The following is a 25,175-nucleotide window of genomic DNA, read 5'->3' as shown; positions in this document are numbered from 1 at the left end:
ACATACATGAGCTGCACTGGTTTCCACCAAGCTGCTCCTCCTACATGCCTGGTTTGTGGATTTCTTCAATCAGAAGTAGGTGCTGCAGGTACCTGAAGTCCAGTTTCTCTGTGCAGCACTATCCTGCACCCTGCAAACATCAACACAGGGGACAGAAGCATCCATGTTTTCTTTAGCATTGATCAGCATTTCCATGCAGGGAAGCCCAATGGTTGGTGCTGCCCCAAGTGCAGAGTCGTGGTCCAGCACATCCATCCCGCTTCCCTCAACATCTGAAGAACATTCCATGGACATTCTTTTCCCCTTCAATATCTGGTGGCAATAGCATCCTGCTCCCCTCCATCCCTTCAATATGTGGTGTTTTCAAGCACTACCACAAGCACCCAGGATCCAGGGACCACGCTCCTGCTGTGGCTGGAGCACACCACCTTCCCCTTCCCACAGCCTCCACCATCCCAACTCAACTGCATCCATGCTTTGGTTCACTTACCCAGGGCTAAGAGCTGTTTTGTCCCACAGCAACACAGCTCAGCAGTTGAGTACGTGGAGATCCATGGAGGAAAAGCATTTCCTAAAGACAAAGTAGCTCCTTTAATGTGCTGCTGAGCCCACAACCATAGGGGTTCACAGAGCAGCACCCACACACCTCCGACCTGGACCTCATTAGCATCCTTTGCCCCAGCACTCCCAGTCTGGACTGGGGCTACCCCCAGTCACACCTCACTGCAGCAACTCCCCTCACATCACTTAGGCTTGAAGTGTGACTCCAAAGCAGACGTGCGAGGCTTTGGGCTGTGGTTTGAAAGGGAAATGAGAGGCGGGAGGCAATGAGGAGACCTGGTTCCAGCTCGGTTTCACTCTTTATTTGAAGTTTCACATGCCACCAGCTTACATGAAAGTTGCACATTCAGAACTGGACTCACTACTAGAACTAAGGGCCAGATGCAAAAAACAAGTGTCAAACGAGGGCACGGATGGAGGAGCCTGAAGGTGCTTGTTGTGACCAGGCTGTCCCAATGGCATCTGAAGCATCAGAGAACCCACTTTTGATGGGCATCTCCCTTTGCCACGTCCAGGGCGCTGGTTGTGACCTGGCTCTTCTCTCCCGAAGCATCACTGCTCCCTGTCAATGAGCAGTTTTGGTACCATCTCCACCAGAACCGAAGGTGTTTTGAGACCAACTGCCCATGGAATGCTTTCCTGCCTTCCCCTTTCCATCGATGCCAGCAGTTTTTACAATGAGAAACAATTTTCACCCGCTGTTTATAGGGAAAGATGACAGGAACAGGGACTCTTACACTGACATCTTCCGTTCAAACAAAGTTTTCGATAGAAACCCATTTTCCCCAGCAGCCTTGGGCAGGGAGTTGCAGCTTCTACTTCAAAGGGCCAACTTCAAAACCAAATCCAGTGTCCTAATGGTTTTGTGCTACATTACTTAATTGTCATACAGCTAATTAGCAATGCCTGATTCCCCACTCTCTGTACATAAGACGAAGCGCACAAAAGAAGGGGGCTACTTGAAAGAATAAATAAACCAAGGCACCAGGCAGCCAGGCTCCAACAACATTAACATAAAGCGTTACACTTTACCATGTAAAACACTGAAATAACCCCCCCCCCATCATGATTAAACCTGTATTGATCTGCTTCCCTTCAGATCTCAGGGCTTTGGATCTCTGTGAGGATGGGGGGAAGAGGAAGAGGGGGCTTAGCGTGTGCCTGTGTGTCTCACACCAACCCATGCAGCAGAGATCGTTGAGATTCTAATTATTTCCCTATCACCAAGTCAGATGGGGATCAATAGATGGCACAAACCGACCCCTTTCCTCCAGTGTCAGGGAGGGGGGGGAATGAAAGAACCAAGAGAAAGGGGAGGGCGAAAGGAGAGCGTCAGAGGTCAATGCCACAAAACAATACGTATTGATGTCTCCATTCATTTCAACCAGCGGAAAGGTCAATGCCTCCCTTGCTTCATGTTTTATGGCTGAAATCCTGCTGCTAACAGCAACAATGTTAGTAGGCAGCCCTCATCCATCCTGTTTTATTCTTACCGTTATTTCTAACCAGGTTAGCCATTTTGAAAATTGGGAAGCAGCGGTGAGGAGGAACAGAGGGGATGCTGCCCTGGAAATTAATGGAAGAGATGGTTTCCATCAGTTTTTGAGCCTGCCTCTCCCCCCCCCACCCTGTGCTCCAGTTTGTCCCTCACTGCCCCCTAAAAAATGAAAAGGGCCTGAGGCAACATCCCTTCACTATTAATCATTATTCCCCGTACAACATCCCAATTGGTTTCTATGGAAATGATTCTCCTGCTGGAGTACCCCGGCTGCCTGCGCATCTCATCAGAGAGGCAGGAGAGCCGCAATGAAGATGTGCCTCCGCAGTACCCGACGTGGCTCCCCGCTCCGGGCTCCTGTACCTTTGTCTGGACACTCTGCTGGGATCAGCCAAGGGGGATTGCATCTCCTTTAAGCAGACAAAACAACCTTTCTGCACTGGTTAATTCCCAAAAGGAAAAAAGCCCCACGTTCCTGTGGCCACAGGGAATACCCCAGCCTGAAAAAGGGATGCTGAAATACAGCACCCAGCACCTCACAATGCACAGTCCCATTCCTGTACGTCGTCCCAGGACTGTCATGCCTCTGAAGATCAGCAAGAGGAAGCGACAGATCCTGCTCTGTTCCCCTGGGAGCAGGCCTGGGCAGAGGAGGAAGGAGGTAGTCATGCGGATTGAAGAGAGCAGGGTCAGTGCTCTGCCACCCATCAGCCTGCATCAGCAGCCCCAGCCCTGCAAGAGGAGAAACTGAGGCCCAGCTCTCACAGTGTGTGGCTGGCTTCCAGCTTGAGGTCCATGACACTGTTCTGCCCCATCTCCTTCACTCCCATCTCTCCTTTGCCAGCCCAGCCACCTCCTTGACTGCAGTCCAAGCTCTTCTGAAGGGAGAGGCCATTGCCACACAGCCCTGTTCCAAACTGAGCAGTGGGTATGCTGCCGTTCCCTAAAGAATCCATGAAATCAGCTTTGGAGAACAGTGAGGAGCAATCCTTTAACCTACGGACCTAAGGAACACACCGACAACTCAGCCCCACCAAACTCCCCACACCAAACGCACCGCCACTCTTAAGGTCTGGCTCCTCCCATCCTGCAGGATGCTGGATGCATCTTGCCACTTGGCTGAAGACGACTTTGGATTTAAGCAGAGCAGCAAACAACAACTGATTTTCCACACTAATGGCACTTGACGCAGGATATCCTTCTCCCAACGAAGCGTGGGTACCTCGTTTGTGGGCAAAGCAAAGATTTCTTCCACATTCCCCAAAGATCAGAGGACTGAAGGGCACCTTCTGTAATTGAATTCATTCATTTTAGAGTACGGACAGTGGCATCAGCAGGCTCAGAGGTCACCTCATTAGCTGCCTACAGATAGCAAGGAGGGAGATTTCTAGAGAGATGGGGACAGAGACCAGAGAAAAGGAGGGGGAATTTGATATTGCTAAGAGCTAGGAACAAACCACCCATCTCTCTGCTCTCCTCTCCTCCTCTGATGCTGCACACCGGAGCCTCAGCGCTGAGTGGGCTCCGAGTCCCATATATTGCTCTGCTCAGAACATATGGTGTGATGTTTAATAGCCCGGCTCTGCCAATTGGGGACTATTAGGGTGGGTTCTTTTCCCAGTGTAAATGTTGCAGAATATAAATTGTAATTAACACCGATGCCAAAATAGCACTTAGAGAAAATAAGCACATTATTAACATCTGGTGAATCCTGCCTCGAGTGCAGAAGCAGCGGAAATCCTCACTCACCAGAAGAGGATTTGTAGGAGGGAGAGGTATCGAGCACTGGCCTGGAATTGGAGAGTCTGGGGTGGAAGGAGCTTTTTTCTCTTTAGCATTATTTGTGGTGCTGTCTTTATCACCTGTGGGTGACCTTTCCTAGCCCTGATTATAACCGGTAGCATTTGCATCGGGACTTCTGACCCACTCATATGAATACAGATGTCTAAACATCCTACTCCAGGCAACAGGATAATGGTGTTATAAAACATGCCTGATTGCAAGACGCGAGGCAGATGGGTACCGCTTTGCCAAGCAAAAAGACAGAGCATGTTTCATCAGGTTGCTCCAACCCCCAAGACCAAAGGGTTAACACCACCATGGAGCAGCAAGTGTTTTCTGCATTCCACTGTCCCCCAACCCAGGTTTCCCAATGGGATAGGAACAGGCAAGCCCGTGGTTCTGCCAAACTGTTGCTGATGCCACAGTGTATGGATGGGAAATCCCTGCTGAGGGTGGGAATGGCCTTGCTCCTGTAGCATGTACCAAACCTTGAGATTCCTCAAAACAGGTCCCATTAGGCATCAGAGCTCCGTACCCTCAGCCTTCCCACTACGCTGCCCCGAGGCTAGAAAGCAGCTCTGCTCATGCTTCAAACAAGGAGAAAGCAGCTTTGCAAACACTCACTGCCTATCCCTCACTATTCTAGGAAAGAAACAAAAGCGAGGCAGAGCTGAAGTGGACTGAACTGGACAGAGCAGTGGCTCCTGTTCCTGCCACAAAGTACATCTGAGTTACTGAAGAGAGGGAGAAGGAGAGACAAAAGCAGTTGGAGAGGGAGAGAGGGATTCAAACAGGCAAGTAATATGCCAAGAGGTAGAAAGAACGACCTCGTTGGGAGAGCGGGAGAGAAAACAGTGGCAGGATGCCAAGAACAGGGTACCAGCTCCTCGCGCTCCCCAGCACAGGATCTAACCTGAGGCAGAGTCTCAAATGCTTGAGGAGCTGCAGCCGTTCCCAGGACCACGAGGAAGCTTCACCACCTTGCTACCGGCTGCAAACCAGACACGGCTGTGGCACCCTGCCCTGAGTGGGGAAGGGAGAGAAGCTCAGCGCAGAGAGCAGCCACGCGCAGGGGTTAGTTTTAGCAATGCACAGACTTGTGCTAGTAGAAGGCTAACTAACGTCAACCTGCTTGTTAATAGCCTAACCTAGCCAAGCACAAGGGTTACTGCAGTTTGGCTCAGGATTTACACCCGCAAGACACATCACCAGGCAGGTTCCCACCTGACTGATGGGAAAGCAAGGACAGAAAGTCCTCCAAAGCTGTGAGGTGCAGTTTGCTCTTATATCAATCCCAAGAGATCAGGCTTCTTACGAACCATTGATGGAAGAACATGGATTGGGAGATGGCGTCTTGTGTAGAAAATGCCAACAAGGAGAGGGGGACCATCATCTTTGGATGATGCATCTGGGCTTCCCCAGAAAAGCAGTGCTCAGCACATTAGGGGATGTTTAGGTGGAGAAGCTGCTGTAGCTGTTTTGCAGAAGACAGACCCAGTGTGCTACCATAAAATACTCCAGCAAAAGGGAAATCCAACTGCCACCCAGAAACGTAGCTCCAGGAATTCCTAACTTGGCTTTTGGTTCAGCTGTCTGATGCTTTCAAAAGTGCTCAGTAAATAAGGCAATATGAAAGTGATCCAGACCACTGCTGGTGCCTGAGGAAGTTCTGTGGAGCAGAGAAGCTGACTGAAATCACACTGTCAAAATACTTCCTAACATCTCTAAAATTAGCATGAGCTCAAGGCATGGGATCTAAGGACAGGACTGAAACACTACATTCCCATCTACGCTGCAAGACAGACCGCGTTTAAAATCAGATCCAAGCCTCAACTTACTCACTGTAGGCACCATCTACCCCTAGGACATGGATTTCCAAAAGAGCTGAGAACAGCTTCCACCAGATGGATGGAAACAGCATCAGCAAGAACATACCACGGTCGAGGCACTAATGACCTTTAATTTGCTATTCAGAATAAAAAGAGAGTCCTTGTGGCACTTCTCCATCAGAAATAAACCCCTTTCAATAGCTGTGATTGCATGTGTGTGACCACAAATGTGTACTTGTAACACAGAAAAGATGTGATGCACTTCAATTGAGCAACACGGGTTTGTGCCTTTTAGCTGGCTTAGGCTTTCTACTTTGCCAAAAACAGACTGAAGCGAAGAATGATTTCCACCAATACCACAAAGCACACTGCTGAAGTACACAGGGGCCCTTTAGGAAATACACCAGGCGACACAGAAAGAGCATCAGTAAGTCAGGTTCTCTTACCTTTAACTTCAATAAAATAACAAAACAATTCCTATTAACCGCAAGGAAATACTCATCAGATTCCAGAAGCCTCGGAGACGGGCTTTTCAGATGCAAGCAATATCCAATAGATGGTTTCCCCACTGCAAAGGACCAGCTTTTATTTCAGTTTGCAATTGCACCTATTTCAAGTGATTGTACAGCATCCAGGGAGGTGGCCAGGAGCTGAAAGATGGGCAATCCAGGGCAACAAGAAGCTATTTCACCGTGTGCACGCTGACTGTCCTTGCCATGCTGTGAGAGTCACCACCACAAGTTGGGAGGTTCCTCGGCCACTCTGCTTTTAAACAAGGTAATTTCATCCAAGTGCCGCATGGGGACATCTCTGATGACCTCTGTCAAGTCCTCATGAAGCAGAGGGAAAATGACGACGTTTAATGCAGGGCGATCCGCCTGGAAACTAAATCAGACACAGGTTATTAGGTGAGGAAAAAGAGGAATTCTCCAGTGCAAGAGAAGGGGATTGCATGGATATAGATCATGCGGTGGCGAGGGGAAGGAAGGGTCGCTCAGAGAAGGCAGCTGGAAGTCAAGGTCTCCTGCTCTCAATGTGTCAGCAAGGGCTTGCACCCTTCTCAGTCTGTTGAGCTAACACAAACCCTAACATGGGGAAGGAGGAAGAGTTTTTGGGCAAGGTGCTCACACATAACAATTTCAACCACCTACAAACCAGAGGCAAGTTGCAGAGCCATTAAGAAGATCAGGCCAGAGCAGTGCCAGGCATTCCCTGAGGGCTGAGCCTGGGATTATCACTCCAGGCTGGGCTGTTCTGCATGCAGAGTTTATACTCTGCAATTAGAGCATGGGCAAGTTTAGAAAGCTCAGATCTGCAGATAAGCGCTGAAGTGTGTGCTCACACACACACACACGCACTGCAGCCTCCTTTCTAATCCAAGTTGAAGAAAACCTGTCTTGGCCCCACAGGAATTTGCCCTAACAGAAACACAGGTCACATATCCCTGTTTGCCACTTGAATCTTGGGTTCCACTTTCTTAATCCACAGCCTCAGACCTTCTGGTCCCCTCCTAGAGAGATCTGCATTCTCCTCCTGCCCTCCCAGCTCCTCTTGCCACCACCAACTGGGTCTGCCTTTCAGCAAGCAAGAGGCCCAACACAACAACACGAGAGAGGCTTATAACTACAGAGCAGGGTTATAACTACAGAGCAAAGGAAGAGAACAGCAAAACTTAAAGCCATTCATACAATGTAATAAGAACCATACAAAAAGAAAGCCCATCAGCAAGTACTCGACATGATAGCAACCTGGTGAGTAAGAGAACATGGAAGAGAAATAGTATTACTCAGCGTAGCATAACAATGGCTTAGTCTTTTAAAGCTGGGGGGTAAAGGGAAGTTACGCTACAGTTTAAGAGTTACACCCTTAAGATTAAAAAGCCTCGTGACTCTCAGCCCCATGCCACCAAGATGCTTCCTCCAAAGCGTGTGACAAGGGCTAGGTCATTCTCACTGTAAAGGAGGCAGAGTCAGACTGGCAGCATCAGTCCCTTGAGGCTGTACCAAGTTGCGTCGGGTCAAAAGAGAAGTTCACTGCTCACACCAACTTCTTTTAGACAGATGTGTGCATGGAAGATTCCCAGCTCATCTCCAGCTCTGAAACAGCCGGATTGCTGTCAGAGAGGGGACCAGCTGGAGATTCTGCTGCTGGAAACACACATGGAAATCCCAGGTAGCAATACAGCCAGCTGAAGAAAAGGCCACAAGAGAGTGGCATTTTGTAGGAGTCCGAAAGGATATTCCCATCCACAAATGATTTGGAGTAGAGCTGCCAAAAATGAAGCAGAGAAATTCCCATTCCAAGGCTACTTGCTCAGTCCTGGTGGGTTAAATTAATTTGCCTGAACCTAAGTAGCTGCAGGGATAAGGATTCCCAGCAGCAAAACTACCCGGGGCAATGTTACAGGGTTCTGCATCACAGACCTGCCCTTCATGCCTCATGCCTCAGGGCTGGCAGAAGAGGACACCTCTCCTTAAGGGGATGTGGGGGCTTGTGTAAGAGCTGCAGCTTCTTACTTCCACAGCACTGCCTCCAAGAAATCAACCAGCAAACAACCACTGATCTGAGAGGCAGCTGGTAAAGTCTGCAGTGAAATTACATAAAACGCAGCAAATGTCTCTTTGATAGTCCCTCCTCTGCCTCAGCTCTTCATGTTGCTTATCCAACACCACAGTCCTGCAGAGAAAATCATGCTAATAGACCAAGTGTACTGAAGTTCAGCTTAGAAGAAACAGCGCTCTCCCCACGGCAGAGAAACCTCTGCTTCTTTCTTTTGCTATCAACTCTCCCGAATTGGATCTGCATGCTGCCTTCTCACCATAGACAAAATAGCAGTTTATGAGCAGCCTTTACACGCAGCTATAAAAACGAGCACCTAGACAAGTTTACATGACAATCTGCCACCAAGACGACTGAAAAACCCCCCCAGTGCAGTAAATCCACCTTCCAAAGAGGCTGGATCGATGGGAGAGGTTTGAACTTGAGCTTAAAAAGGCAAAAAGAAAAGAAAGCTTTGTAATTTTCTCCCCCCCCCCCAACAGGAAGCTGTATGTTACTGCAAACCTTGTAAATTCCATACCCAGCAAGTTGACGCCGGCGAATTCTTTCCATGTACAATTTGCGTGATTTAAGGGGAAAAGAAAAGGAATCAAATGCACATGGTTCCCTATTATTCGAGGCTAAATGTGCGTGCAAAGCCTCTCCTTTAACTGCCTGTTAAAAAACACCCTGGTTTTAACAAGCAGCTGTCATAATGTTAAACTGGGATTAGCAGTTCCCAAAGGCAGCCTCCCTCGGCAATCCCTGCTCCTTTAGTCCTCCCCTGGAAGGCAATTCCTTTCTTCATACACCTGTCCAGGTGGGCTAGATTAAGTGAGAAGCACTTAGAGCACTAGTTCCAAAGGCTCCAGGCATGGGGAGGAGATAACAAGAAGGGGAAGAGATTGAGTTAATGAGTTGCAGAATAGCTCCTGTAATCTTCTTTCCTCATTCCACACCTGGATGGACTTCAAACCCCATCTACCTCTGCAAGAGCATGGCTTGTAAAACGAAAACCCGAAGGACAGAGAAGGATGTTGACCTGGGGAGACAAAAGAGCTGCAGTTTCAGACATGAAGGCCTGGGGTTTTTTTTCCCCTCCAAGGGAGAAATGCCAAGGACATGCTTGCTTGCTCTCTCCTACAAAACCTCCAGACTAAACTCATCATGATTAATTAGATGAAAGCAAGTTTTCTAGGCAACTGACTAGCAGCCCCTTCAAAACAGAGCCTTTAATCAGAAACAACCACTGGGATAACAAAGAAAAAACACCCCCAACACACATATTTTCCACTGTAGCTTCTAGGCCAGCAGACTCAACACCAAACCAACAGCTACCCAGTGGGAACTTTTACAAGGATGTGTCTGAAGTGTCTTCATTTGGATGGGGGCAGCTGGTTGGAATCATCCATAGAGCTGGGAAACCAGCAGTGAAGCGCAGCCTGTGTCACAAATTCCTCTTGGCATCAGCAGAGCTATCGCCTCACCCTCCAGTTAGATCATGAGCAGGTTGCGTGTGGCTGAAAGGGTTGTCATTTGTCTCCAAAATGATCCCAGAGCAGGTGTGGACTGGACACTAAGGTTATTTTCAAACGAACAGCTTGGTAAATAGCCTAACACTGGGTTCTCAATTACTTCCAAGCAGTGTGGCAGGATCCCATATGTAGGTCAGGGACAAAGTCAAAAAGGAGGAGGAAAAAGTCTAAAGCAAGGCTGCACTTTGATCAGATTTCCTCGATTTTAGCAAGACAAAAGAGTCACTCCCTGGAATGTGGTTATCTCCTGGCAAACACTCTCAGCATGGTGTCAGACATACCTCTCCAGAGAGGCCAGAGTGTCCCCAGGACTCCATCTGCTGATGGAGCTGAAGGGTATCCCAAAGCCATAGAACAATCTCACCTCTAAGGATGGATTCTGCCCCCCTGCAACTCTGCACCCCAGAAGACAACAGCCCTGCTGCGTTAGGTGCTGCTCAAACTTACCTTCTCCTACTTGTAAGGAAAGGATACGGCAATAGTTGGGACTGAAGAATGTTATTTCCCCTTGAGGTTTTCCAGAGAAACCTAAGAAAAGCTCTATGCCAAATTCAGACATTGCAGCATATCCCGCTTCACAAAAGCTGGCAAGCAGCAGAAAGGACACACAAGGTGGTATAATTAAGCCCTGGCAACAAAAGCAGCACACACCAGCTAAAACAAGGAACTACAGTGTATCGGGAGTGGATCAAGGCCAGATTTTTCAACTCCACAATGAGATGAGCTTATAGAAGAGGCTCTAGAGAAGGAAAATAAGGAAGGAAACCAGGGGAGGCTTGATTTGGGGGAAGAGAGCACAGTGGGGACAGAGCAGATGTGGGCTCCTGTTTGCATGACTCTCCCCCAAAAGCAAACCAATCTCTGCTGCAGCCACACACCTTCTCCTCTCTCCATTTAACTTCCCAGCAGGCTGGTGATCCACTTCTGGAGAGGCACAAGGTCTCAAGGGAATTCAGACCAACTCACTTTTCACCTTGTTCACAGCTCTTCCACCTACATGCACAAACCCCCTGTCAATCCTCCGCCAGCACAGCATACGCCTGTTTTCATTGGAAGACTTACATCTGAGAGTTCAAATCTGTCTTGAAAGCTTGAGCCAGCACACCTGAGCCAGGCCAGAAACTCCCATCCCTGCAGCATGGCACGGCGGAAGGGAGGAAATGCCAGGACAAGCTGGAGCAGCAGACAAGTGGCATGACCCAACAGACAGACATCGTTTCAGGGAAGGATACACACACACTTACAGTTTGTTCCACTGGCCATGCCCTGAGCTCATTGCAGGGAACTGCAAAAGCTCTCCTTGCTTAGTGACTGCCAATAGCATAAAGTGAAGCTTCTCCAAAGCATCTTCCAGCCGTGCCAAGGAAACTGCAGGTAGAACTCCCCCAGGCCCCTTCCTTTATGAGCAGCAAGGACCCTTGCCCCTCCATTCATCCCCCAGAAGGGGCCCAAAGCCTCCACGCGATGACTCTAAAGCAGACCCATTCTTTAGTGCCATTCACACTCCCAGCCCTCCTGGAGGACCAGTGCTGAGCAGACATCATTTTCAGACCTTAGAAATGGTCTTCAGCAGTTCCTGAGGAAAACTGCCATGATTCCTCATGTTGCACAATATTCCCTCCATAAAGTGGTTTCCTTTAAGGGTGTCTTCCACCCCCTCATGTCTACGTGGACAAATTGTCCTTCTCCCAAGGCTTGTGATCTCCTTTCACTTCAACTCCCACCACTACAGCCTCCAACCTGAGATGAAGGGGTGTAGATGGGTCTCTGGAAGTCATTCACACACAGCACTGCCAACTCTCCCATTATCTTCAATGCAGCATCCTCTGCCACTGCATCGGGTCGTGGGGAAGGAGCAACATAAATCAGACTCATCCCAAGTAGAGGCAAATTCCATCTCTCTACTGTGGTTTCTCCCTGTAAGGCATGAATGACACTGTCCTGTGAACTGAGGTTTACATCAAACACGCTCACAGACTGAGGTTCTTGCAGTAGTTCACCAGCTGAACTCTGCATCAGTCAAATGTGACTGGACAATTAGAAGGGGAGGGAATAAGAACCCAAAGAGCGATGCCAGAGCGCCCAGGACATGTCCTAGGGGAGTGCTCTGCCAGAGCAAGCTGGAAGTTATTTCCTAATCTCTTCCACAAATTAAAAAGCTACTGCACTAACGGCTCAATTAGATTTATTTTACTATGGAAATGCTTTAAAGCTGCAGTTAATGCTTCCGTTCAGCCTTTTACACCCTCATGAAGAGAAAGCACGACAGTACTATTCCAATATTATTTCTCAGCCAAGAGAGAGAGAAAGGACAATCTGGAAACCTATTTCATGCACAAACCAATCCATCCACTAAGGAAAGGTTCAGGACTGACTTCCCTTCAAAACACAGGAGCCAGCAGTTAGAATAAGCCATCTGGCTCAACCACAGGAATGCATTTAAGAAGGGGGTATGTTAGGATCCCCAAAAGAAGATATATGAATATGACAAGTTTGGGATGGTCCCATTGTAAAGTATTTAAACCCACTGGCTTGTAAAGTATTTGAACCCACCCCTAAACAACACCTCTGATAGAAGGAAAGGTGTTCGGGCCACACCTCGAGCAGTCAGCCCTGGCCAAGGAATTCTTGGGTAACACAAGCTGACAAGGATGCAGTTTGTTATTCGGTCTGTGACAGAATGATTCAGGGGTTTCCAGGAGCAGGAAATGAAACAGACAATGAAAGCTGGAACAGGATGCTAATGATTCACTACACCAGCCTAGCGATACATTAAGTCTTCTGCAATCAGACGCAGGGCCTGAGCCCACAACATGCTCAGGCTAGCGGAGTGGGATTGGCAGCTACCACGCTGGCTCTGGCCTCCAGGAAAGCCAGCAGTACAGAGGGACTTGTTCAAGGTCAGCAAGAAAAGGTGGTGGTGAAGGAATGCAAAACCAGCTTGAAAATCTCAAAGAAGCCCCAGGTGCTAATAGCAGCTTTTTGCAGCGTCAATACAATTGCAGCAGTCAGGTGGGCAGTGCAGGAAGGACGCTGGAGGACTCTGCTGAATTCAGAGATGATCTTGCCCTCCCTTTCTGCCCTAATATCCCCTTCTCACCCAATCTAACAGTAAAAACAATTACCCAAAAGGGCTTTTCTGAGGCCAAGCCCACAGTGAGAATCCAGGCAGCAGGAACACTGCAAGGGTATCTAGGGCAATAGCAATACGGGAGGGGAGAACGCTTAGCTCTGAGGTGAGCAATTCATTTGTGATAGTTCAGTCCTGTGCTAAACGCCAGGAGAGGGACTGGCTCACCCAGCACTTTCCAAACAGTTCTCCCCCATGCTCCCACCTGGAAGCCCTATTTCTGCAACGGAATCCCAGGAGGGTGCTTTATCCCTCCAGCGAGCATCATAGCTCTCACAGCCACACAGGGCCACTGGAATCAGCAGTTTAAGAAAAGGTAAGATCCAGCCAAGAGTTTCATGTTCAAAAAGGATAATAACAAGCAGGGGAAAATTTAGGCAAAGCTACAGGAACTTGAAGAGTAAAATCTAATTTAGACTGAGACAGCTGTTCCTGGGAAGTGGCAGGAGTCCTGTTGTGGAAGGCACTTCGAACTAAGCGGTGCTCATGGTGCTCATGCTTGCCCCAGGCAGAAGGAAAGTGAAGGTAGTGTTTCTCTTGGTCTTGGATCCCCAGAATGGGCAGATTGTCCGAAACCAGTAAAATTCTTGGCGCCTTCCAGCACTGGGTAACCCTCAGTCACCGAATCACAGAATTGTTTAGGTTGGAAAAGCCTTTAAGATCATCGAGTCCAATCATTAACCCAGCACTGCCAAGTCCACCACTAAAGCATGTCCCCAAGCACCACATCTACATGTCTGTTACATACCTGCAGCCTCCACTCGCTGCCCTGGGCAGCCTGTTCCAACGCTTGACAACCCTTTGGGTGAAGAAATAGCTCCTAATCTCCAATCTAACCCTCCCCTGGTGCATTTTGAGGCCGTTTCCTCTTGTCCTATCACTTGTTACTTGGGAGAAGAAACCAACATTCACCTCACTACAACCTCCTTTCAGTAGTTGTAGAGAGACATAAGTTCTCCCCTGAGCCTCCTTTTCTCCAGGCTAAACCACTTCACCCGTACCTCATCACATTTGTGCTCCAGGCCCTTCACCAGCTCCCCTGCCCTTCTCTGGCCCCGTTCCAGTGTCCAGACCTCAGTGTCTCCCTTGTAGTGAGGGGCCCAGAACTGAACACAGGATTCAAGGTGCAGCCTCACCAGTTGCACACTGGCTTTACGAAGCCATTTGCTGGAGGCAGGCAGCCAGCATGGATAGAGGGGCAGGGCAGAGAGCTTGAGCCTGGGCTGCCAGCTCCCCACTCCAACCCCACAGCACTTAGGGGATGCTGCACCAGGACCCAGCCAGCTCCAGCCCTTCTCCCAACAGCTCTCAGACCCCAGGAGACGTCAACATGCCTACCACTCCCCAAAGCACGCTACGATCTCTGGCTTCCTGACCACGCTCTCTACCGTGGCTTACCTTGGATTGCATGTCTATAAATCACAACTCACCTCTATGCCTTGACACTTTCCCCCCTACAAATGAAGAATCCCTAATGATGCTCTCAGGGATTTTTTAGGGTTTGGTTGGTTGGGGGCTTTTTGATTGTTGCTTTCTTGATCTTTTCCAAGGTGTTTTTCTCAAGGTCTTTTCACAGGCTTTTATTGTCTGGTGTTGTAGAGTCCTTGAAATCATTACAAGGATAGGAGCTACTTAAACACTTAAGCTAAACACTGATCAAATTCTAAAGGAATACACTGGAAAATACAATCTATCATTATTGAGGCCAAGGGGCTATTTGCCAAAGCATTTCCCATCCCCTTTTCCAGCCTGTTTTCTGCCGGTAAAGCAACTCCTCCTGCACATTTGTGAAGTGCCCGCTGACCGTGCCATGGAGCTGTGCAAGCCTCCAGTCATCCAAATTCCATGCCCGCAAGATTTCTAGGGCAGAGAAATCCAGGCGTGTAAACACGAATCGTTAGCATGCAACACATGAGTAAGCAGTGGGACACCTTCCATAGGTCACAGCTCCATCTATTGACTCCTTCACTAAATAACAGCGTGGAAGCCCTCAGGGAAAGCTGCTGGAAGCAAGCTCCGTCCCCTAGGACCGGGCTTTGGCCACAGGTCTCTTTGCAAGCATTCAGAATCCCAGCACAGCACCTCAGCCCTAAAGGGAGAAGCCCAATCTCCCTTTTCTGCAAAGAAGCCTCTCTGTACAGCAACAGGCCTTGAAACGACAACAGTGGGTCCTCAAGTTGTGGTGTTTCAGCGTTTCTGGTCAAAATCACTGCGGCGGTTTTAACAGCAGAGTTATTTAAACAAAGACAACACATGCTTGGAGTTAAGCACTTTGGCACAGTTAAGGTCCAAGCATAAAAGGGAAAACATTGTGTTTGTTGGATCTGCTGCTATCTGGAGTGTGGCAGCAGCTGAGCACCATGTGATAGGGGAAAAAAGATGTCATCTTACAGAGAAACGGAGAGCAGACCACTGTCACATGAGGAAGAGCAGGGAGATGGATACAGATCACTCAAGCCACATCTCTCTCTAACCACTAGGCCCGTCTTATGTGCACAGGGTTTCTCCCTGAACCCATAAAGGAGATCACCCCTCCCATTCACACAGAAGAAACAAGAATGAAGAAAAACACTGCAATGATTTATCTGCCCAGAGGGAAACAGTCTTCTCTGAAGCTCAGAGGAGACCTTGCCCTTGCAAGCCTCTTGCTTGTTGATGAGGGCTCCAGATGAGTGCTGTTCTGCTTACTGGTTTCATTGCAAAAGAGGCAGAACTGAATCAGAGGTTTTTAATGACTTAAATATGTAAACTAATTTGTCCCAAAAATCAGCAAACTTCGAGCAGAAAACTGCCCACAAGAAAGCTCGACACCACAGGGCCTGGTTTAGAGCTGTCACAAGACTAACAGGCACGAGAACTCTCTTCTCCAGCCAGTCGAACAGCAATACATAATGCTAACCTTATTTTACAGTCAAAGGGAAGAGCTTAAGATCAGGCTTTAAGCCACTGGTGTGATGTAGATTTAATACCCGAGCTCCCATCACCACACCCTGTAACCACACCAGCTTCCAGTACAACTCCACAGCTGGAACCAATCTGTTCTCCCCAGATCAGTCCCAGATCTGTGATCCAAACCCTCCTGTGCATCCACGTCTGAACAAGGATTGCCCTGCACTAGATGGCATTTTCAAGCCTCCCTCAGCAAACTACTGGTGCATTCCCAGCCCTAGACCCTTCCAGTTCGCATTTCTTCTCTTTTTAGATGCATCTGGAGAATGGGAGTCACTTTGACCCCATCTCCCTGTTCAAAACCAGCAATCACTTGGCTGCTCTGAGCATAAACAGGACCATCTCCATCAAGAGATGTCCATCTCCATCTAAATAAGGAACTCTAACCCTTAATGAGACCTAAGGAATATGGATTAATTCCCTTATCTCAAGAACAGGAGCAAACAAAGACAGGCTCCTAGCCTTCCTGGCTTTCCCTCCTCTCGCCTCCTCCTTCCCACCCACTCTCCATGCCTTCCCCGCACACGCAGCATCTGCACACATTCCGAACAGGCAAACAACAGCAAAAAGGATAAATCACCTTATTTTATTCTGGGACAAGGATATATAACTTGCTGCCCAATAGATTCTTCCAATTTGAAACCTGGATTAAGGAGACACTAGCAGCATATTCTTAGAGGAAGCCAAGCTGTGTGAATTGGAGCCTTATCCACAGGTTTAAGCTATGAACTAGCTCACACGTGGATTTTACTGCACATCTCTTTGCCTTTGGAGTAGCAGACAAATGCAGTCTAGAGAGAGTCAATTCCCGACCCCATCTGAAGGATGAGAATGGGATCACTGGGAAAGCCACGTGGCTAAAGACTCACTGATGGCTCGCAGAAGACTCCAGGCTTTGCTTACACATCATTTTCTGTATTTCGTTCCTTCCATTTTATTGCTAGAGACAGTTGCATGAGAAGGGGATCTTTGTTGCTTAGGAGAGCATCTGCTCCCACCGCTTATCCTCCTCCTGAAGTCATAATCTTACGTGACATCAAAATCGTTTCCAGAGCCACCAATTACAATGTCACAGAGGATTATGACTTCAGGTGTGGAATCTGCAGTGGGAGCAGATGCTCTCTTCAGAGGAAAAAAGAGGGGGAAAAAAGCCCTCAAAACCTCCCGTTTTCATGCAAATGTCTCTATTAATAAAATACAAAAGAAGAAAAATAATATGACAGAACTGTTGCTAAATATAAAAATAGTTTTTAACATTTCCACAAGGCATCAGCTGCTCTTTGGAACGCTCCCAGGGCTTAAATTATGAAGAGGTACAGAATGTAGTGACAATCTGTCCACCACAGAGAAAAAGAGGGAGAAAAAGCCCACGGAACAGTGTATTTCTGCTCAGGAAGTGGACATTAAGATTTGTGGCACCTCAGAGGGCAGCACAAACCAAAGAGTGGGGCCTGTGGATCTGTGGTTCCTTCTACAGATCCCCAAAGCACAACTGGAATCAGCCAAGGAACGTTTTTACGGCGATGAAACCCTGTGAAAAACAAACTCAACCCCTGCCCTATCACAAGGAATTTACTGAGATGTTTCCAACAATCCCCATCCCAGAAGGACACAGAGGCTTTTAGAGGCAGTAACAAACGATCTCGTGTGCGGTTTGCTAGGTAGCTAATATAGTCATAGGCTCTTCTGGATCTGATCCGTGGAAGCAAGCCAAACGTAATAAGTCACTTGGAAGCTGGAGGAAGGCTGGGGGGGAAGGAGGAGCAGCCTTTAGGATGCAGTCATAATGCTGTGTGATTTGAAATTTGTATGAGAGCTTAACAGGGCCCAGCAGCAGTAGGTGACAAAGAAAACAGAGGGAAGGCGGAGAAAAAAGCCTTCCAGGAGGAGGAAAACAGAACTCATCCTAATGGGAAGTGCGTTGCGCGGGCAGTATTTTGTAAGATGACTGCCACTAAGAGGAGGTTTCACAATGCCAAGCGTAATTAAAAGCTCTCTTTTCAAATGCAGCTCACGGCTCACACACAACTGTTTCCCCACCACGTGAGCCTCAGAACACTGCAAGGGGCCACACGAAATGCATTTAAGAAGTGCCAAAGGTGCAAAGGGAGTTTGTACCAATTCTTCTCCCCCCCCCCCCCCCCAAGAAAAACCCTTCACAGCAACCCTTTAAAGGCTTTGAATTGCGATGCCAGAGGATTATCAGTAAGTGACATTTACAAGTGATTAGAGGCCAGAGAATTATCTTAGTCACTTGTGGGAAAGGAGGAAAGCTTCAAGGTCAGAGCTCTTCAGTACTTAAAATGTCGGGCAGATGTTTTGTTTACCCAAAAAGTGTCATTTGATTTATAAAGGTTCACATCCAGAACCTCAACTGCAAAGAACAAGGGCGGGAATGGACTCAAAAATTCATCTAATACCTTCAAATACTTCACTGATTCACTCTTATTAAAGTAAGAGGCAAGTTCATGTGCCAAGTGGTTACACAGTACCTATTAGCTTCTTGGAACAAGCGCTCCAAGCCATATAAACCTTGGCAAGCAAAGGAAATGGGAGATAAATCTTCAGCAGCTCCAGAAATCCCACACCAACCTCTTTCCGCACTTACCTCCGGACAATAGATTGCTGGAGACTTTTGCAAACGGTAAGAGATTCTCCCATAAACATGTGGCACATGATGACCTCAAGGCAGTTGGCCATGAATGACATCACTGCGTCAGACTGCAGAGTCCCACTCCGGGAGACGATGCAAAGGCGCTGGAGAGAGGAGCAGTGACTCAGTGCCTGGAAGAACTGGGCACCCGCACAGAAGTAAGGCTGTTCCAGCCTGCAGGAATAAACAACAACAAGTCAATGGGTAATTCAGGCTTGGGCTGCTTGTAGACAAGAGGGGAGACGGCACATTCATGGGGGGGCTGGCAAATGTAGGGCAATCCGTGCCCCCAGAGCCTGTTTCACTTACACACACAATAACCTAGTAGTGCTTGTGCCAGTGCTATGGCATAACAAACCCACTGCAAGCTCAGACCTCTTGCTTGCCGGTTAGTCTCGAATGATGCGTGCTAAAGGACAAGGACACAAATAGGCAGGAAGGTCCTAAACTGCAGAATTCCAAGGGTAACCCTGGTTCTGCAAGTTTTCCACAAAGCATGTTGGGTAAGATGCTAGGTCTGAACAGCAGATCCATTCTGGTCGTAGGATAAGCCTGGCTTTTGCTACCTGACATCCACCAAGCAGCTGACGTGGATTTAGAGACTTACTGCTCCAGTGCACCAACACTGATCAAGCTGGTCATATCTTCAGTTTACTGCCTAGAGAGAAACAGGCATGAACAATTCCCAGTGCACACACTGTCACGCAGAATTTGGGCCTCTGAGCCAATAAGTGACCACAACCAGTGCTCCATGGTCAGAGGATGGCTCTTCTACAGTAAGAATAACCATCATCAAGTCAACCTTTATGTTGAACACTTGGCCCAGAGAAGAGAGACAGGCTCCTTTACCATGGCCATCACAATCTTATGTCACAGCCCAGAGCAGGACAACAAAAGGACATGGTGAAACCACAGCTGACCAACAAGGGGTCTCTGCTGTAACTAGCAGCATAACTGGGTGATGCCCTCACAGAAACCAGACTGCAGAGCTGATGACACCAGAAGAGTACATCTGCTTAGTGCAGATTTATTACAGGCCCTCTGAGTACTTGGGAATCCCAGTCACTGGGTCAGCAAGGCCAAGAGCTCCAAGAAGGTTAATCCATTAGGTGATAACAAGATGCTGGTCCTCACCTGAACTGGATAATCTCTGCATAGGCTGTTGTAGTAAGCAGGGTATCTCAGCAACTTAATCCTGTTAGTTGATATATTCTGGTTTAGAGTCTCAACCTGCGAGTTAGCATTACCTGAAGAGATCCTAACAGATTGTGAACACTTTGGGTAATAACTTAAAATCACTTCAGCCACTTCAAGTTTTCAACAGCGTTATTCGCTCCGTCATAAGTTTAGGACAGAGAGCACAGAATCTCTTGTAACCTCCCTGCAGGTTTCTAGGTTAATCTCTGGGATGTGCCAGCCATGCTTGCAATACTGCCTTTCACTCGCTAGATGACAATGTTGCTTTGGATTAGCCCCTTACATTAGTTTCTCAGCCTGGAAAATGGGGAGGGCAAAAAGAAAAGAGTAGGAACAGCAGAGAATTAAGTCAAATGAAAAGGAAACGACGTTATTAGGAGGAAGTGCTAAACATCAAAATCCTCTTATACCTATATAAAACCTCAGACTTTACTCGGGAAAGAACAATGACAGCTTACATGGAAACGCCTGGATGGTACAAGGAAACACCCTTGCTGGTCTTTTATTCAAGGCTCTGTGCTGCCTCCCATCTTTGTCACTCTTGGCCTCCATTTCAAAGTCTCTGGGAACTGCAGGGTTTAAACTGAATGAAGCAACACTGCACATCCAAACCTCCTTCCCCAGATCTTAGTTCTTCCATGGCTATTTAGTGTCCTGAAGGTTAAAGAGACGTTCACCTGATCCAAACCATTAAGCTACTGAATTTCCATCTCCTGAATGAGACCAACACACTCCCCGCTTGTTATAAATGGGAAGTGGTGGAAAATTAAACACCTCCTGAGGTGTTTTAGCCACCCTGGCTCCCTTCACTATTACAATGGATCAGGGACACGACACATACACGAACACCAGTTTCAGCTGATGAGCAATGATTTTAGTCACCCCAGCTTTGTGATCACAGGAGTGACTTTGCTGTTACTACTGTTATTTTAGACCCATTTGTGAACAGAGGATGACAACAGGACTGACAGGTCTAGCAGTTTCTCCAACAGGAGCTAATTTAGGGGGAAAAAAAGAAGGAAAAAACGTCCTTCTAATGCAGTAACATTTGTGTTCATACAGGAAGCCATCTCAGTTCATGCACGTTTTGGCTTTGAAGCTCCTTTCTGCACCCTTTAGGAACAGATCCTTGGTAAGATCCTTTAAATCCTACCAGGAGAGGAACACCAAGAGGATAAACTCTAGGTCTGGAATGTTTTCAATACATTACTGAGAAATAAGAAACCAAAGAGGCAAGATTTTAATACAAACCCAAGGGAAAAAAAAGTATCTCGTTGGGAAACCTAAGGAGAACTCTACATTATCCAGACACTGCAGTAGACAAGACGCACATTTACACAACAGTTAGCAAAGGCATGTGGTATTTAACCTAGTCCTGACAGGCTGCTAGCTCCCAAATATGCAGCATCCACTCTTCCTTATCTAAAAGGAAGGCAGTTGCAGCATAGAGACTTCTTTTGCTCTTAAAACTCTGGTTAAAGGGCATATCCTCAACCCTCAACGACAGCACATGATGCTTTCATGTCCTCCACAAGTCAGGAAGGAAAACACCCAGTTTTCAAGCCATTGCAGCTACTTCTGACCAGAACAGGAACACTCACAGTTCTAACAAACCAGGCACTACATATCTGGAGATCCACAACCAAAATGGACGTGTTCAATGGCAGCCCCTCACCTGAGATCTCTCAAACACTTGCAGTGTTTCAGCATGTCCATGAGAGCAGACATATAGACTACTTTCCCCATCATGCCCAGGTTAGCCAAGGAAAGAGTCCGCAAATGCTGGCACTGCAATCCAATGTGAATAAGCCCAGAGCCCGTGAGGATATTTGGCAGTTGTGCTAAGGTGAGGCTCTGCAAGTAAGTCAATTGGCTAATGGCAGCCACCTCTGAATCCCCGACACTTTGTGCCCGGGCACAAGGAGGCAAGGAGTTCCTAATTGCCGGCTCATTGCGGGGCATGGCAGAGGAAAAACTGGACCCAATGATTTCCAAGGTTTCCAAATACCGGAGGCTTCCCATCAGAGCCCAGAATACTGAAGACTCTATCTTCTGATTTGCCTGGTCCGCTAAGTTCCTTGGGTATGTCTGTATCCCAATCCGAACTTTCCTTCCAAATGTTTGGGGCACCAAATTAGATACTGTGGGAGGCTTTTCCACATTTGCAGCAACATCTGTAATGGAGCAAACTGGCAGCGCTAATGAGAGCAGGTGCTTTAGCCTGGACAGAAGCTGGCACAAGTGATTGCCTATGCTTTCTGAGCTGTGATGGTGAGCTGCTGACAGGTTGAGGTGTCTCAGGTTGCTGCAAGACACCACCAGGCTTTCCAGAATGCTACTGTCAATGTCATCTTCTGCTTTTCGAAACAAGGACTCCGGAGCCAGACAGTGAACGCAGCCACTGAGATTCAAACTGGTCAAGCTTTTAAGATCCTTCCCACCATTAATAACTCTCTGGATGAGGTGGCCACCAGATAAGGTGCATCTGCTAAAGCTGAAGTAGAAAGGGTTGTTGAACTTCAAGTGTTGCAGGAGCCCAGAGCCATTAATCCAGGCTTTGGGCAATTGTAAAGCATCCAGACGTACATTTCGAGCCATAGAGTCCAGGAGGTTTTTAGTGGCTCCCGTCTCTGCAAAGCTACCGGGAGCAGAAATAAGGAAGGCGTGAAGGTTCTCAGGTGTCCGATCACTCAGCACCGCCAAGTACAGCCTCACCACCTCCTGGTTAACGTAGCCAGGAGCCAGCCTGGCATAGAAGACCCGCAGGTTCTGGTAATGGGGCACATTGCTCTCACCTACCATTAGCTGGCCAGAGAGCATAAAGCCTTCCCGCGAGCGATCCAGGATCTCAAAGTAAAGCAGCAGTTTCTCGAGGCTAGTGCAGCACGGGACAACACCATATGACGGCGTGTAAAGGGTTTGCTTCAATTCCGAGACACGGCTCAGTGTGGCCTTACACTCACTGCTGAGCTGGCTGGCATCGAAACCCGGGTTGACATCTATGGCCAGGGAGTGCAGGTGCTGGAGCGTGGAGAGCATCTTGGAGAGGCGGAGGGAGGTGATGTGGCACCCAGATAAGTTCAGTTTTACCAGGTTCTTGCATCGTGTCACGTGGTCAATAGTGGAGCTTGGCAGCCAGTAGCACCCAGCCATGTTCAGCTGGTAAATCTCCTTTCCGATATCCCTCATCAGTTGCTTCACTTTGTCTTTGTTTACCTGTACTCAAACAAAACCGTATTCAATGAGATATACATGGCAATGGTGTGTACTGACTCAGGTTTCCCATCTGAAGATAGGGATAAGAGCGGTTAGCACTTAAAATTATGTGGCTCATCCAAGTTTTGGGACTCCAGCAGAGTCTAAGAATAATTATACTGCTGGTAGCTGGCTCAGTTTGCCATGCTTTGGGCTCTTAGAATCATAGAATAGTCAGGGTTGGAAAGGACCTTAAGATCATCCAGTTCCAACCCCCCTGCCATGGGCAGGGACACCTCACACTAAACCATGGCATCCAAGGCTCTGTCCAACCTGGCCTTGAACAGCCCCAGGGATGGAGCATTCACAACTTCCCTGGGCAACCCATTCCAGTGCCTCACCATCCTTACAGTAAAGAACTTCCTCCTTATATCCAATCTAAACTTCCCCTGTTTAATCTTGAGATGACATTTCCTTTAGCTTCTTAGTCTGTGCAGTTCTGCATTACTGACTGTGAGGCCAAATCTGTTCAGCAGCTGATTAAGGACTGGAAAACCATCTCCCTTTTCTAACAGCAAAACTATTTCAGCAGAACTAGCCATCTCTGGCAACTCAAACTGAAAGAAGAATGTTTCCATTCTCCTTATCCAGCTTCCTCTTTCGGAAATGACTAAGAGAGGCTTCCCCTCGCCTGCACTTGGTGATGCAGTCCTTATAAAATGTATCACCTTTCATTCCCAAGCCCTATTCCTGGTATAATACATATGTCATTTCTGATTTATCTTCATAGCTAAGAGAAGCAGCAAGCTACTCTCCCCACCTTATAGTCTTTCTGAAGTAAAACCGTATGGGTTAGGCTCTTGTCAAGGCAAAGCGTTGCGAGTTTCCTGCAGGTTCTCCTGACATTCAGGACAAGGTCAGTGCAAGGGACATAGCTGAGGATGTGCAAAAGGATCTCATCCGAGAACTCCATCAAGTTGACACCATTACTCTCCTCCTCGCTCTCCCCACTTGCAATCTCCTGTGGGGGCAAGGAAAAAGGGAAGGAAAAGAGAAAAATAAAAGCTATTAGCTCAGAAACCTCAGCAAAGCTTGTCAGAAAACAAAGCCCCAGTCTCATAAGGATATATTAAGCGAGACAAAACACAAATGCCGGAATCTTTAAGTCCTTCCATCTGCATGGAGAAACCAAAAGCTTTCCCTTAGAAGACGTTACGGAAGTGGTGCAAAGCTTCACATAAAGCCATGGTACCTTCACTCGCTCTTTCGCTGCTGGCTGCTTTCAACTGAGGAGAAAACACACTTACATTCATTCCACTTTTGCCACTTCCTTTGCAATTGGAAAAGCGACTGTCCCCGATTCCTTTCTAAATATAACACAGCAGTCTCCTCCTACAGCATTCCTCCAAGCACCATCCATTTCAATAACCTTAAGGGCTATAAAACCATATATATATATATATATATATATACACACATACAAAACTGCAATCCAGCATCAGATCACACATAGCTTACACCTTAGCCATACAAAGCCACACATCCGGGCTCCAAAGGGGACACGAGAGCCCCTCTGCTCCCCCATACACCCCATGCCCCTTTCCCTCAACACCGGGGTGGCCAAGAAGCATCCCAACAACAGCACCCCAAACCCATCACCACTTGATGAGGTGATGGGGGGCTCGCTGCCTTGTGCAGGGACTGGACCACCCCACCGTGAGGACAGCAGTTTGGGGGGCATTTGGGACTTATCTAAAGCACTAAATGGAATTAAAGCACAAAGCAGCATTAATGCTTCCCTTAACGGGAAGCGGGGATCTGGTCCCCCCTCACAGCCCCTCTAAAACGCCCTCAGAGGCACCCAGCGGAGGGGGATAACGGGAACTCGTTCGCAGCCCCGTTAGCAACCGGCTTCCCAGGGCCTCCCCACGCCGCCGGGGCCGGGCCCAGCGGGGAGACAGGAGCCGCCGGCACCTCCGGGCCCCACCGCCGCCATCTCAGCCGCTCATCGGCTCCAGCCTCGCCGCCATCCCTGAGGCGGCACCGGCTCCCTCAGCCCCAGCCCAAGGGAGGACGAGCCCCGGTTAACGGCCCTCCGAGAGGTGAAGGGGAAAGCGGAGGGCAAGGCGCGCTCCCCCCCCGGCTCACCTCTTCGGAGCGGAACATGGCGGCGGCCGCGCGGTCCCGCCGCCGCCGCCGCTGACTTCCCCCCGGCACCGCTCAAACCGGCCGCGTCCCAGCCTGGCTCCCCGCCGGCCCGGCCGCCGCACGGCTCTTCCGGCGCTGCCATGACCCGGCTTCCGGGGCG

The 25,175-nt window shown here is 48.4% G+C and overlaps 1 protein-coding gene across 5 annotated transcripts; it reads right to left on the bottom strand.

Annotated features, from left to right (window-relative positions):
- FBXL18 (F-box and leucine rich repeat protein 18) lies at positions 1–25,123 on the bottom strand. Of its 5 annotated transcripts, none has more exons than XR_013956840.1 (8): positions 25,016–25,123; positions 23,688–23,888; positions 21,348–22,888; positions 18,431–18,649; positions 2,595–6,555; positions 2,055–2,127; positions 491–571; positions 1–130 (listed from the first exon to the last, which is right to left on the bottom strand). XR_013956840.1 is itself a non-coding variant. In XM_080617726.1 (5 exons), the coding sequence occupies exons 1-5, from the start codon at positions 25,031–25,033 to the stop codon at positions 6,399–6,401; spliced, it is 2,136 nt and encodes a 711-aa protein (XP_080473852.1). In that variant the 5' UTR covers positions 25,034–25,123; the 3' UTR covers positions 1,567–6,398. The 5 variants fall into 5 exon arrangements, 1 of the variants encoding a protein (XP_080473852.1); XR_013956841.1 differs by having other exon boundaries at positions 3,117–6,555; XR_013956843.1 differs by lacking the exons at positions 1–130; positions 491–571 and adding an exon at positions 872–1,259 and having other exon boundaries at positions 2,055–3,348; positions 6,117–6,555.
- Positions 25,124–25,175: the final 52 nt, after the last annotated feature.

The sequence above is a fragment of the Psittacula echo genome (genome assembly GCF_963264785.1).
Source record: "Psittacula echo genome assembly, chromosome: 5".
NCBI lineage: Eukaryota > Metazoa > Chordata > Aves > Psittaciformes > Psittacidae > Psittacula > Psittacula echo.
The sequence above is the reverse complement of the archived record's forward strand: the minus strand, read 5'-3'. Positions and strand labels throughout refer to the sequence as shown.